The sequence below is a fragment of the Penaeus japonicus genome, unplaced genomic scaffold (genome assembly GCF_977035675.1).
Source record: "Penaeus japonicus unplaced genomic scaffold, GWHDUDI00000001_assembly GWHDUDI00000012, whole genome shotgun sequence".
NCBI lineage: Eukaryota > Metazoa > Arthropoda > Malacostraca > Decapoda > Penaeidae > Penaeus > Penaeus japonicus.
In genome coordinates, this window is record NW_028234414.1 from 35,639,230 (window position 1) to 35,651,729 (window position 12,500).

Genomic DNA, 12,500 nt, shown 5'->3' on the forward strand with positions numbered 1-12,500 from the left:
AGGGGAGGTCCACAGGGGGGCATAGCTCCCTCTTGGCAAAGGCTGACTTCAAAACTAGGCAAAGTGAGGTAGGTAATTAGGTTAAGCTTTTGCATACATAATATGTACCGAAGTAGCATGAGATTTTGCAAACAAAATAGGGCTGGAATTCGTATTTTACCCCTCAATTTCCCTGATATACTTCATACCCTCCCCCACTATCAGGACCCAGATTGTGGGGTCCAGGGGTGGAATCACGCATTATTTCCACTATATATGAATAGTAGAGGGTGAGAGGAATCCATTGATACCACTTTTGTGGTATTTCATAACACGGCGTTATTCAGAAAATTTACCTAATCCTCATTCATGTCTATTCTGGAAAGATAGAATTTGGACTGGTTCCTTAGTTGGCAATAAATTTTTCAGTACATTTACAATGTGTATCTGGCATCATGAATGTATATCCTGACCAGAACCAATAATGCAAACACACACACACAATCTTTCACGATATTAGAACTGGCTCAAAACTTGTTCAAAAAGTTTAGCTTTCCCAGTCACTGTCAGGGTAGTTCTCATTGCCTTTCCTCTGTGATGGAATTAAATAACCTAAAAAGTTTTTTCCCAATAAATGGCTCTTTTTCAAACAAGTGCACATCAGGTTAGATAAAAAACAAGTCGGTAAAAAGTTTATCAGTGCAGGATGAAGGTGGAAGAGCCTGATCTCCTTCATGCCCTCCACTACTTTCGAGGCCAAGATTGTGGCACAAAGGGCAGGGAATTTGCAGATTATTTCTAGTTTATTTGAGTAGCAGAGAGTGTGCAGAATCTAGCAGTATCACTGTCATAGTATTTAGTAATGAAGTGGTATTCTAAATATTTATCCTTCATTATTCCATCATTCATGTTGGAATAACATTGGTAACCTGGTATTGTATTTGAATTTTTAGATCACCTCTACTGAGTACCCACGGGGATTTTCCGTAAAACTTCATTCTAGTTAGTGTATATAGGTAATTTCCATATAGCTATTTTAGGCTCTGATTAGACAATCCTTATGGTGAGTCATGTGGTCTAGTGGTAGTTCTGTTCCCTCTTGGTGTTTCCTGGAGAGAGAAGTTCAATTTGTCACAGAGGTATGTACATTTCTAAAGAATGGATAATTGCATTATTCTACCATGCGGCTACTACATTTTCTTTGCTCAGCAGACATTTCATTGATATAGTTCCTTACAAATGTATACTTTAATACTGTAGGAGGAGGAGCAGAGAAATGTTATCTTGAGAAAATTCAAGGAGTAAAATTCAGAATGTTCCTACAAGTCACTTTCAACTGTTTAGGTAATGCATTACATTTAAATGTAGAGACATATGCATTTACAAATACCAGTATTTTCTCCTTGCTCTTCATAGCTCATTTTTCACAAGAATTAACTCTGAGGGATAAGTGCCTGTTTTATTTAAGTTTTCAAAGGCTGTGATGGAAAAATTATTTAGAAATATTTTGTTGCATTTTTATTAACCCTTCTGCTATTAGCATTTTTTGATAGGTCAGATTACTTTTACACTGACTTTTTTGTTTCAGAATACAGGCTAGTTATTCCCTTAAGTTGTGTACCTAAAACATCATACCAAGTGATAATATATCATTATTAGACCCATATATAATACTTTAAGTCTAGGAAATAATAGAAAGTACAACATCTTAACCCATTCACGACAGATGATATCCTATCATATCGTGAGAATATTTCACTCCGGCCAAATAATGTCCTATCATGTCATGATCTCTCCTTCTAAATATATATTTTACGTAGTCACATATGTATATGCTCACTGTAGTGCATTTGTATAGAAAGACTGATCTTGGCTTCTCAAAAAAATGTAGAAAAAAAAATAAAATAAAAATAATAATAATAATAATAAGAATACAAAAAAGGCCTGTAGAATCGGGTAGGTGAAAAGTGCTCTGAGAGGGGCGTCATGGCATCATGTAGGGAGAGATCTCACACGTTGAGACTGCATGTGCTAGCTATCTTCACAGCTGGAGGAGTGTTAGGCAAAAAAATCACCCTGTCGCAAATGGGTTGAGATGCCCAGCCCAGGCTAAACATCTGAAGATGTGGCCCATCTTTTAAGGTTTAAATCAGTTTTAGAAGGAATCTCAATAATTTTTTTTAATCTATATGAAATCACAGTTGACAGTTTACAAGAGAAAAAAAACTATAAGCATCCAGTCATGTGTCACATTCTCAAAAAAAGAATTCCACCTGCACAGGAGCTGGTCTTACTTGATGGTCACCTGTCAGAATACAGCTACGTGGGTGGGTACCTGCCAACACAGGCTGACTTTGCCCTTTTAAAATCGGGCCGGGTTCCGTCCAATCTCCCTTATAGCCTTCCCAGTGTGAGACGCTGGGCTGCGCACATGGCCAGTTTCTCAGCCAGTGAGCTCGAAGCTTTGCCACAGCTGAAAGACGGGTGTAAGGTGTGAAAAGAGGAGTGTTTTTTTTTAATGCTATTTGTTTTTTTCTATTTTTCTTTCATATTAATTTTCTTAGAGGAACACTTGTCTTGCTGCAGTTCTGTAAATTCTCAGTAATGTTAATGTTAGGCATGCCTCTTTTATATAATGTTAGAAGCGCTTGGATTTTTTTTGTTTTACTTGACGGGAAAGGGGTAAATATTGTGTCTATACTAGGATGTATAAACAGAAATATATGTTTCTACTTGTGTGTGTCCTAGCATCAGTCTTTTTTATGCAAATTCTGTTATTATAAAGATTTTTAAGAGATGCCTAAATGAAATCTGAACTTAGTATTTATTATCATAATAGAAAACTTTTATAATTATTTGCTCTTAATGCAAAGCTAGTTCATTCAGTATCATATGTCATCTTGCAAGTTTGAAAGTATAGTTTAACCCATTGTAGATGGGTGTCGTGACATACACAACACATGACTTTTGGCCTGAAGGTGGGTGTCATGACATACCAGATGATAATCGTTACAGCATTTCTGACATTGGGGAAGAGTGGATTGCTGTGTTTCTTTATTGTACCATGAGTAATAAATCTATTTAGTGACTGATGATGACCATTGCAATTATAATTACTATAGAGCCTGTAGTATTCAGCAAAATAGGTTTAGTCTAGAATCCCAAACACAGATGGCACCACTCAGGAATGAATGGCACCCATTCACAGTCTCTAGCAAACACTGTCTTAAGAGAGAGATGACACACAGCAAAATGTTGGCATCCAGCTCTATATTAGCAGCGGTGTATGATATGCAGGCAGAGTGAGAAGAGGAAGAGGATCCAGACCATGTCCAGTCTCTACAGTGAGCCCCTGTGTTATTCTGGCTGCCTTTGCTGTGGCACTTGCAGTCCTAAACACAGGTTTACTTCCTCTTCCCCATCTTGGCTGTGGATGGTTATTTCTTTCACATTTGTTTATGAAAGTTTACAAATACAAAAAAAAATTAAGTTGCTCCTTGTCCTCCCATAAACTGCAATACTTTTATCACACCAAGTATAAAGAACATAATGATCTGATATGGACCCTTTTTTACAATTTTAGATTACTGCAGTATTGATAAACCCTGTCATATAGCATCATATAGTACATATAAGTCTCACAATACAGTAAAACACAAATATGGCACTAGTATTATAAGTGAATGGAAGGCAGCGCAAAAGGTTGTGATAAGTCACACGAAGTTTGTTAGCGCTGAAATAAAACCCATCTGGAGTGCTGCTTAGGTGGCACTAATACCTGTCTTGGGGAGAGGACAAGCAAATCTGTAATGGGTTAACAAAACAAGCATGTCAGGAATGATGTATTCAGTCACATTTAATAAAGTCAAGCCTATAATAGAAAAATATTTGTACACTAGGCTCATGTGTAATATGAGTATTCCAGTTTGGTATAGACCCTTTTAAGAGTAAGCCTGTTATGCTTTGCCTAGGCCTTGGTAATATTTTATTGTTATTATAACTAGTGATTAGATTTTTTTGAATCTAAGAAAATGTTCGATTGGGAATGATATATGAAAAAAAGCAATTATTTTGAGTGAGGTAGAGCGGGAGTAATAAAACATTACCCAACATAACAAGAACTGTGTGTATATATGTATGTGTGTGGGTATGCGTGTGCATGTGTTTTTGGGTGGGTACTCTTGGGTGTTTGGTTTTCTTGGGTCTGGGTGAGAGAGAGAGCAAATATGTTGTTGGTACCCTGTATAATAGATGGGGATAAAGTGTATGATAAAAATAAAGGAATTACACAAGTTCAGCATTTGTGAGGTACACAGTGTCATAGTGCTTCTTGCTAGTTATTCCAAGCCTTGGTATTGATTGAGCCTTGACCTTTCTTGTTTCTTCACAGCTGCTCTTGGGTGTCCTCATGTGAAATCCTCTTGTAGAGTGCTTATATGTCGGAAAGCAAAAGTCTCTTTGGGTTTTGAGTGGTGAAGGCAAAAAGGATGGCTCTTGTAGCTTATGTTGGCAGAAGCCTGAGACCTCTGAACCTGTTGGTGTACAGCAGGGGCATCTGTGCTACCCTGCCTGCGTCTCTCCCTGGCACACGAGGCCTGGCAAGTAAGGTAGGGGCCATGGCTATCTCAAATCAATTAATTCAATCAGTTAAATTTATTAACTCCTAATGGATTGATTTTCTTTCTTTTTTTTAAGTCATGGTTTGAATGTCTTAGTTTGCCAGGTTGTAGTGAAATGTGCCAGGGAATGTGTAAAGCTAGTATTGTCAATTTATGCCATAAAAAGTGTCACAGTTTATTGCTTCTTAGATATGAAGAACTGCAGCTTGGCAATTGTCTAGTTTATCAGTTTGCATGTGTATGATATATTTGTGTGTATAAAACATTTTTCATGAATTATGAAGTGTTCTTGCTAGAAAATGTTTAATTCACTCTTTATTTTTGTTTGTATGGTTAAATACTTAAAAAATATAGTCAACATAAGAAACATGATACATTTTAGTTGCTCAAGTCTTTATGTGAATGATGATATACAAAAGGATCAATGTAAATATGTTTTACAATACTAAACACAATACAGTAGGGCATTGGTGAGATGTGATACAATGCATACTTTTAGATGTTACAAACAAGAATTGCATACAGTTTGGTTTGGTTGGCAAATGCTATCTTCAATTTTTCTTATTTGAATTTTTTAATGCTTTCATTAATTCAAAATCTTTGGATGAATGGTTTCATTTCTGGAAAGTAGCCTTTTAGTAGAAATTAATTTTATTGGTTGATGTAATTTTAATGTAAGTACTATATAGATATGTATAGTTGAATAATTTATTCAGACTTACATGATCTTATGGTCATTCAATTGCATTTTTATTGATTAATTCATGTGGCAGCCTACTTTGCCCATCCTGTCATATATCTTGGTTATCTCAACTTCCCAATCCCTATTTTAATTCAAGTTTGTATTTTTCTTTTTCTATTTTACAGATTGATGAGCAGTTGTCAAATCTTGTTCAGAATAATTTAAAAATGGAGAAGAAAGAAGCACCTAAAAATGCAGGAGAGCAGGTTTGTATACTTTTTTTTTTCAATATGTGCATATGAGTACTGTTTATGAGGTATATTACAAGGAAAACAAGTGGAATTCTTGATTTTACCCTTACATGATTATATTGTCACTCTTATGTATTTTAGTATAATCTTTAACTCTTTGAGTTTGATTTGCAACTAATGATAATTCCTTGATTTTGCAGAAGAAAGCTCAGAATAGCAAGGGGAAAAGTGGAAAATTTGTCCTTAAAACCCCAAAAGGTACAAGGGACTATAACCCTTCTGAGATGGCAGTAAGGAGGAAGGTATGTTTGAAAGTGTTAATGATTTTAAAGATCAATTTCTTTCATATAGCTATTCCAGTTTATCATATATCCTTTTTGTTTGATATTTTGATAAAGATACAGATAGTGAACACAAGTTACTAATTATAGATTCAAGTTGATATTTTGCTTCATTTGCAAAATGGTGCTGATTGATATGTGTAAGAACCTTTTGCTTTTTCATATAACTATGATGTTTTGTAAGTAACATTTATCACCTTGCATATGGGTGTCATGACATACACGATGGCTCAGTTTAGGCCCAAAAGACAGGTGTCAATGCATACATGACACGACATCGGAAACTGCTCACAATTGAAGCATACTCACTGTCATAAAGTATTATGAGCTAGAACTATAGCTTTCCAAAGTCGGCCTAAACCCTTGTTTTGAGATGGATTTAAGGGGAAAAGTTTGTCAGACAAGTCTTCGGTGCCAGGAGTGCAGAGAAGACATTTTCCCTGTCCCTCTAATTACTAGCTGGTGCCTGGTGCATCAGAGATGGCCCATCCTGACAGCCGGTTAGCTTGCTTGGCCCCCCATCTGCAATGGGTTAATTATGTGTAAACCGTTAGATAAAGAGGTGGTTAATATTTCTTCATTACAATAATACTTTCTTTCTTACAGGTGTTCAATACTATATACTCTGTGTTCCACATGCATGGTGCAGTTGAAATTGAAACCCCTGTGTTTGAACTGAAGGTTTGTGCATGGATGTTTCTTTATCTTATATTGAAAAAATTTCTTGATATATAGTAGTCCTAACTGCTTCGGATAGTCAAATATCAATTAGAATCATTGTGTTAATATAATTACTTAATACATATATATTTATTATATCATATATATATAATATATTTATATATATATATATATATATATATATATATATATATATATATATATATATGTATATATCAATAATTTTGCCCATTTTAGGAATATCTATTTCATATCTTAGTTTATAAGTCTTCTTTTTTTTTCCCCCATGAACAGGAAGTCCTAACTGGCAAATATGGAGAAGACTCAAAGCTTATTTATGACTTGGAGGACCAAGGTGGTGAGATCCTCTCCCTTAGGTATGACTTGACTGTGCCTTTTGCCCGCTATGTTGCCATGAACAAAATCACAAACATCAAACGGTATCACGTTGCCAGAGTTTACCGTAGGGATAACCCAGCTATGACCAGAGGTATGATGTTGCTTCTATGTGTTGAATATTTCTTTGATTTTATTTTTCTTTATTTCTTCATTATTATTGTTATTACTATTATTATCATTATTATCATAATTATTATTATTATTATTACTATTCTCAGTTGATATACTAGGTTATTGCTAGACTGAAATGTCATTCTATACATTGCTGTATATGAATTTTAAAAAATGGGACTTTCATACATTGTATACTTTAATGGAGAGAAATGCATCTTTTTCTTCAGGTCGCTACAGAGAATTCTACCAGTGTGATTTTGACATTGCTGGCCAGTATGAGGCCATGCTTCCTGATGCTGAGTGTGTGCAGCTTGTCCACCAAGTCCTTTCCAAACTGAATCTTGGGGAATTTACTATTAAGGTTGGATGATAATTCCTTTTTTTTTCTTCTTCTTTTCCTCTGATAATCTTCAGAAGTCTTTATATATGAATGGAAAGAGGCTTTTTAAATATTTCTCAAATTTGATATAACTTCTCCCTCCCCAGATCAACCACAGAAAGATCCTAGATGGAGTGTTTGGGGCTTGCGGCGTTCCAGCAGATAAGTTCCGGCCAATTTGTTCGGCTGTGGACAAACTAGACAAGTCACCCTGGGAGGAGGTGCGAAAGGAGATGGTTGAAGAGAAGGGCTTGGACCCCAATGTAGCAGATACTATTGGGGAGTATGTCAAGCTCTCAGGCAAAGAAGAGCTGATTGAAAAACTGAAGAATGATGAGAGGCTCAAAGATTCTGCTGCTGCACAGGTATGTATAGCACTCTACCCTCTCCTCTCCTCTCCTCTCCACAACAACTTTGTTTAGAAGAACATTTATGAAAAGAAGAAATTACTTTCTACTGTATAAAAACTAAACTCAAAAGTTTACTCACTCATTGTTCTCCCCACCAGGCTGGATTTGCAGACTTGGAACTCCTCTTCCAGTACTGCAGAGCCCTAGGGTGTGATGCTTACCTGGTGTTTGACATGGGCTTGGCACGTGGCCTCGACTACTACACTGGTGTGATCTATGAGGCCATCTTGAAGGCTGGGCAGGAAGGTGGTGAGGAAGGGACAGTGGGCAGTGTCGCTGGGGGTGGCCGATATGATCAGCTGGTTGGCATGTTTGACCCCAAGAAGAAGACGGTGCCATGCGTTGGGGTCAGCTTCGGGATCGAGAGACTGTTTGCCATTCAGGAACGAAAGGATAAATCTCAGACTGATAAGGTACAGTCTTTAGATGGATGTTTCTCTGTGCTTTATTTTTAAGCTTGTTTTACAGCTTTCAGTGCATGACTATGAAATAGATATGATTGGTTTGAACTCTATGACATTGAATTTATAAAAAAAAAAAAAAAAGTTGATTCACAGGTTAATTTTTTATTCATAGATTCGAGCAACTCAGACAGAGGTGTTTGTAGCATCTGCATGTAAAGGAATGTTGATAGAAAGATTGAAGTTGTTAGGCGTCCTGCACGGAGCAGGAATAAAAGCAGAAAGCAGCTACAAGAATAATCCTAAACTTCTCAATCAGCTACAGGTATGATTTTTTTTTTTTATTCTTTGTTCAGATTTAAGAAACCTTTTTCAAATGCTGGACAATGGAGTCTTTTCTGAGTAGTCTTTCCCCAATTCCTTTATTTAAAACTCCATTTGATTGTGTAAATCCATATATTTTATTTTCATTTTAGTTTTAAAAAATTTCAGTAAGGCAGACAGTTTAACTCATAAATGTGGAGTTATACTAATGGTCATTTTCCCTTTTATTTTTATATAAAAACCTTTAAGTGTGCAAATTGATCACTAATTAGTTTCATTGGCTTTTTGCCAATTTTCTTGTCACTGTTTCAATTTGCCAAAATTGAAAAAGTAATTGGCTAATATTAAGAAGAAATTGCAAGTTTCACTTTGTTAATCTAAAATTTCCAGTCACAGTCTAGTTAAATCACCTATGTGTTCTAACTCATGAAATTAATTTTTCTTTAGCTTTTAACCATAATCAAGTTACCTTAGTTATAAGTAATGTTTCTGAAAATATATTTGATTTCCAGTATGCTGAAGACAACGGAATTCCACTGGTTGTACTAATAGGAGAGTCAGAAGTTCAAGAAGGAGTGGTTAAAGTGCGCAATACAACTAGCAGAGAAGAAAGTACCATTAAGAGGGATGAATTGCCTGACACCATTAAACAAAGATTATCAGTTAATCCATGAGTAAATTATAACTTTTAGGGATGTAATTCCAATGCCAGCAGTCTGCTGTGAATACCAAAGTTTATATTGAATGTCCAAAGTTAAGTGATTCAGACAATCTTAATCTGAAATATATTTTTTTTTTTTTTTTTAGTTAAGTCACAAATTAGTACCAATATATTTGGCTTTAGGATTTTTAGTTTTAACTTTTGTTTTATTAGAACAAACCAGGATTCTCTCTTTGGGGGCAAATTCAGGTAGCACTTATTGTATTTTTGAGTAAGATCAGTAATATGTGTAACATTGGTTTCTTTGGGAAAAAGGTAATGTCTTTGTTAGATGAGTTTTTATGCCAAGGGCTGAAGTCATAACTTTGGAAGATAATTGTAATTTGTTTAAATGATTAAAATAATGGTAGATTACAGTTCTTTCTTTTTCAATCCTCATTTTGAAAGCTGAAAGCTTGAAACAATGTTTTGGAGAGAAAACATGGCTACTTTTGAAACCTTTATTAAGACATAATTTACAAAAATTGTCACAAGATCTCTGGAGGTTACAAATATTAAGTATCCAATTCTGGATAAATAGAATTAGACTAGCATTCAGCACAGGCACACACACACACTTCATTCATAATAATGCTCATATTCAAATAACACATCATTCACCAATAAATACTGTGCAAGACCACTTTTTCACTTATAAAGTGGAAAAGTGGCAGCAGCATAAAGTGTTGTAAAATGCAATTTAGAGGCCTCTACAAATCCTTTATACTTTGCAATTCTTTTTTTGTCCTGAGAGACATTGTTATTTTTATTGGAGAAAGACCTAGACCTCATAGTTGTCAACTACCAAACGATTATAAATCCTTGTGAACTCATACTAGTTAAATTATTAACAGCATGACTTCAAGAACCAAAGTCTTCAGCAAGAACAAAATGTATATAGCCTTTACAATATCCACACAGTGGATAAGTATTAACATAGTTTCATACAATAAGCTTAACTGATTACAGTTATCCATAAAATAGGTATATTACTTGGAAAAAAAAAAAATTGTTCCTTTCTCAATCTAAACCTACAAAGAATTAGAAATATATACACTTTTCATGTAGTAAACCACATACCTAATGTCAGTGTATAAACTCTGAGGTTGACCACACTGTACAAAATTAATCATTCTATTAACGTGTCCCAACTTAAGTAAACATAAAAGAAAAGCTCACCACCATGACCTTACAAATTTTTATCCCCCATGGTTATTGACAAAGTATTAGAACAGGTCAGGATCTTGTTGATCATCTGCTGGTCATTAGATCTGGCTTCCATTTTGTGCTCTGGGGTCCAAGAGTGATCATGTTCAAGGCGGTAACTTCCCAAAAACTCGTGAGGGCAGCTACTACCCCACTCCTGAAATTTGGGAAAATTTGTTGAACAAGTGGATAAACCAACATGCAAATAAACAGCTCAGCATTTCTATGGACAATATTTTGTAGTCTTTACTTCAATAATGGTAGCATGTCCTTCTAGTTCAAGACTACCTTGGTTAGTAATAAGAAAAAATAAATTCATATTATAAAGACTAAAATTCTTTGGAAAATTTGGTAGTATATTTACATCATCCATACCCTGTCAAAACTGATTCATCATCATTGTTATAACTTCCTATCTCTTAACCCATTAACGACGGCTGACAAGATATCACATCTAGTGGTTTTTGGGTCAGATGCCGGGGACGAGATATTTAGTCTCGGCCGGTGTGCCAGGTGATCGGGCGTACAGCGCTTGGCCGCGGCTAGTGCACCCGAGAATCCCAAGGCGTTAGAATTATGCTTAGTAATATCCCGGCATTTCGACCATTTAGAGCCAAAATAGCCCCGTCGTTAACGGGTTAAGTCTAAGTACAATTCAATTTTGTTTTTTCTTTTAATCATAAACTTTACCTTAATACATATTACTAAAATAATGCCATGAATATATTGCTCTCCAAAAGGAAACAATAAAATCAAAGATTAAATGACAGTCCTACTTCCTTTCCTACCTGTGGGCTTAGTAGTGACAAGTATCTCTGTCCTGATGCCCTTCTGTAGAGGTGGTAGATTGTCCCAGGTTTCTTGACAATGTTGCAAGGCACATGATGAAGGTCAGCATTTTCTTTGGCTTCCTCCAGGACTCTTCGGGCTTGATCCTGAAGGAACCTCACTTGTTCAGCTATAACTTGGAGCTTGTTGCTCACGTTGGCGTGAACAAATTTGTCTGCCTGTATAAGAACAAAAGTAGATTTGAAATACAAGTAACTAATAATAATGTAAAAAAAAAAAAAAAAAAAGAGCAAACAATTAACAATGACATCTCAATTCAGGCCCCATAACATTTATGCAGTAAGTAACAAAATGTGTGGAAAATTTGGCAAATATACATTTCAAGATCAAAATGATTGAAAAAAGCATCACAAATGGGTAGACATCATTCACACTTGGAACTTCCACATACAAATAACATTTGGTTGTAATGGGATTTTCTTCTTAGGGCACTAAGAGTTATAATACTTTCAGGATGAAACTCTAGAAACCTAAAACTTGAATAAACTATTATTGATCCATTGTAGACAGGGGTAACACACTGATGCCAAGAGTGTTTCTGACCATATGCAAGGTGTTTCAGTATGGTTATTTTGCAGAGTGGCACTTGGAGTGTGAAGGAGGAGGAGAGTATATTAGTTGTATTTTTTTTTTTTGTTATAATGAAGAAAATGTTCATCAAACTTCATACTTCTTCCTGATCATGGTGTTATATCAGGTGTACAGTATATATTCCTCCTTTATGAAGACTAAAAGACTAAACTACAGGAATTGCTTGTCTAAGCATTGTCATTACCATATTAGTACCCACTACAAGTCTTACAACATGATGAAACACAAAAAAAGTGGAGAAGATTCAGTACTCTAATGTATAAGAGAGGACTTGGGCAGAAAATGGTTGGAGGGCAAAGCAAGAGTCTCGCTCGTTCCACCAAACCTACCAAATAACAGTCCTGCATCAATTACATAGGCCTGTCTGCAATGGGTTAATACTTTAACCTATTATCATATTTGATTAAGCAGCTAATCTTCAATCTCAGAATGAGACTTAGGGTTGCTTAAACATCTTTCCTAGGAGAAGTAAAAAAAAAAAAAAAAAAATCCATACCTTTTGGATTTCTTGTGCAAGCTGTACTAAATCCATACAATCCACTTTGTTGGTCCTGTATGGGTTGACCAACTGCAC

The 12,500-nt window shown here is 35.5% G+C and overlaps 2 protein-coding genes across 5 annotated transcripts in view; one reads left to right on the forward strand and one right to left on the reverse strand.

The window, feature by feature from the left end:
* The window catches only part of HisRS (histidine--tRNA ligase), an 11,408-nt gene extending 1,753 nt beyond the window's left edge, over positions 1–9,655 (forward strand). The window contains exons 2-11 of one of the 3 annotated variants that reach the window (XM_086542724.1): positions 4,370–4,586; positions 5,466–5,546; positions 5,732–5,833; positions 6,479–6,553; positions 6,848–7,043; positions 7,294–7,427; positions 7,553–7,810; positions 7,954–8,268; positions 8,432–8,581; positions 9,093–9,655. In XM_086542724.1, coding sequence (XP_086398850.1) covers positions 4,467–4,586; positions 5,466–5,546; positions 5,732–5,833; positions 6,479–6,553; positions 6,848–7,043; positions 7,294–7,427; positions 7,553–7,810; positions 7,954–8,268; positions 8,432–8,581; positions 9,093–9,254 — 1,593 coding nt within the window. In that variant the 5' untranslated portion in view covers positions 4,370–4,466 and the 3' untranslated portion in view covers positions 9,255–9,655. Of the gene's footprint in view, positions 1–2,260; positions 2,471–4,369; positions 4,587–5,465; positions 5,547–5,731; positions 5,834–6,478; positions 6,554–6,847; positions 7,044–7,293; positions 7,428–7,552; positions 7,811–7,953; positions 8,269–8,431; positions 8,582–9,092 lie in introns of all 3 variants that reach the window. The other 2 variants (XM_043034220.2, XM_043034223.2) reach the window with 2 other exon arrangements.
* Positions 9,656–9,727: 72 nt separating this feature from the next.
* The window catches only part of LOC122265067 (uncharacterized protein C1orf50 homolog), a 6,011-nt gene continuing 3,238 nt past the window's right edge, over positions 9,728–12,500 (reverse strand). For both annotated transcript variants that reach the window (XM_043034225.2, XM_043034224.2), the window contains 3 exons: positions 12,423–12,500; positions 11,275–11,493; positions 9,728–10,643 (listed from right to left, as the gene is read on the reverse strand). The exon at positions 12,423–12,500 is cut by the window's right edge and continues 35 nt beyond it. In XM_043034225.2, the coding sequence (XP_042890159.1) occupies positions 10,470–10,643; positions 11,275–11,493; positions 12,423–12,500 (471 nt within the window). In that variant the 3' untranslated portion in view covers positions 9,728–10,469. The remainder of the gene's footprint in view (positions 10,644–11,274; positions 11,494–12,422) is intronic.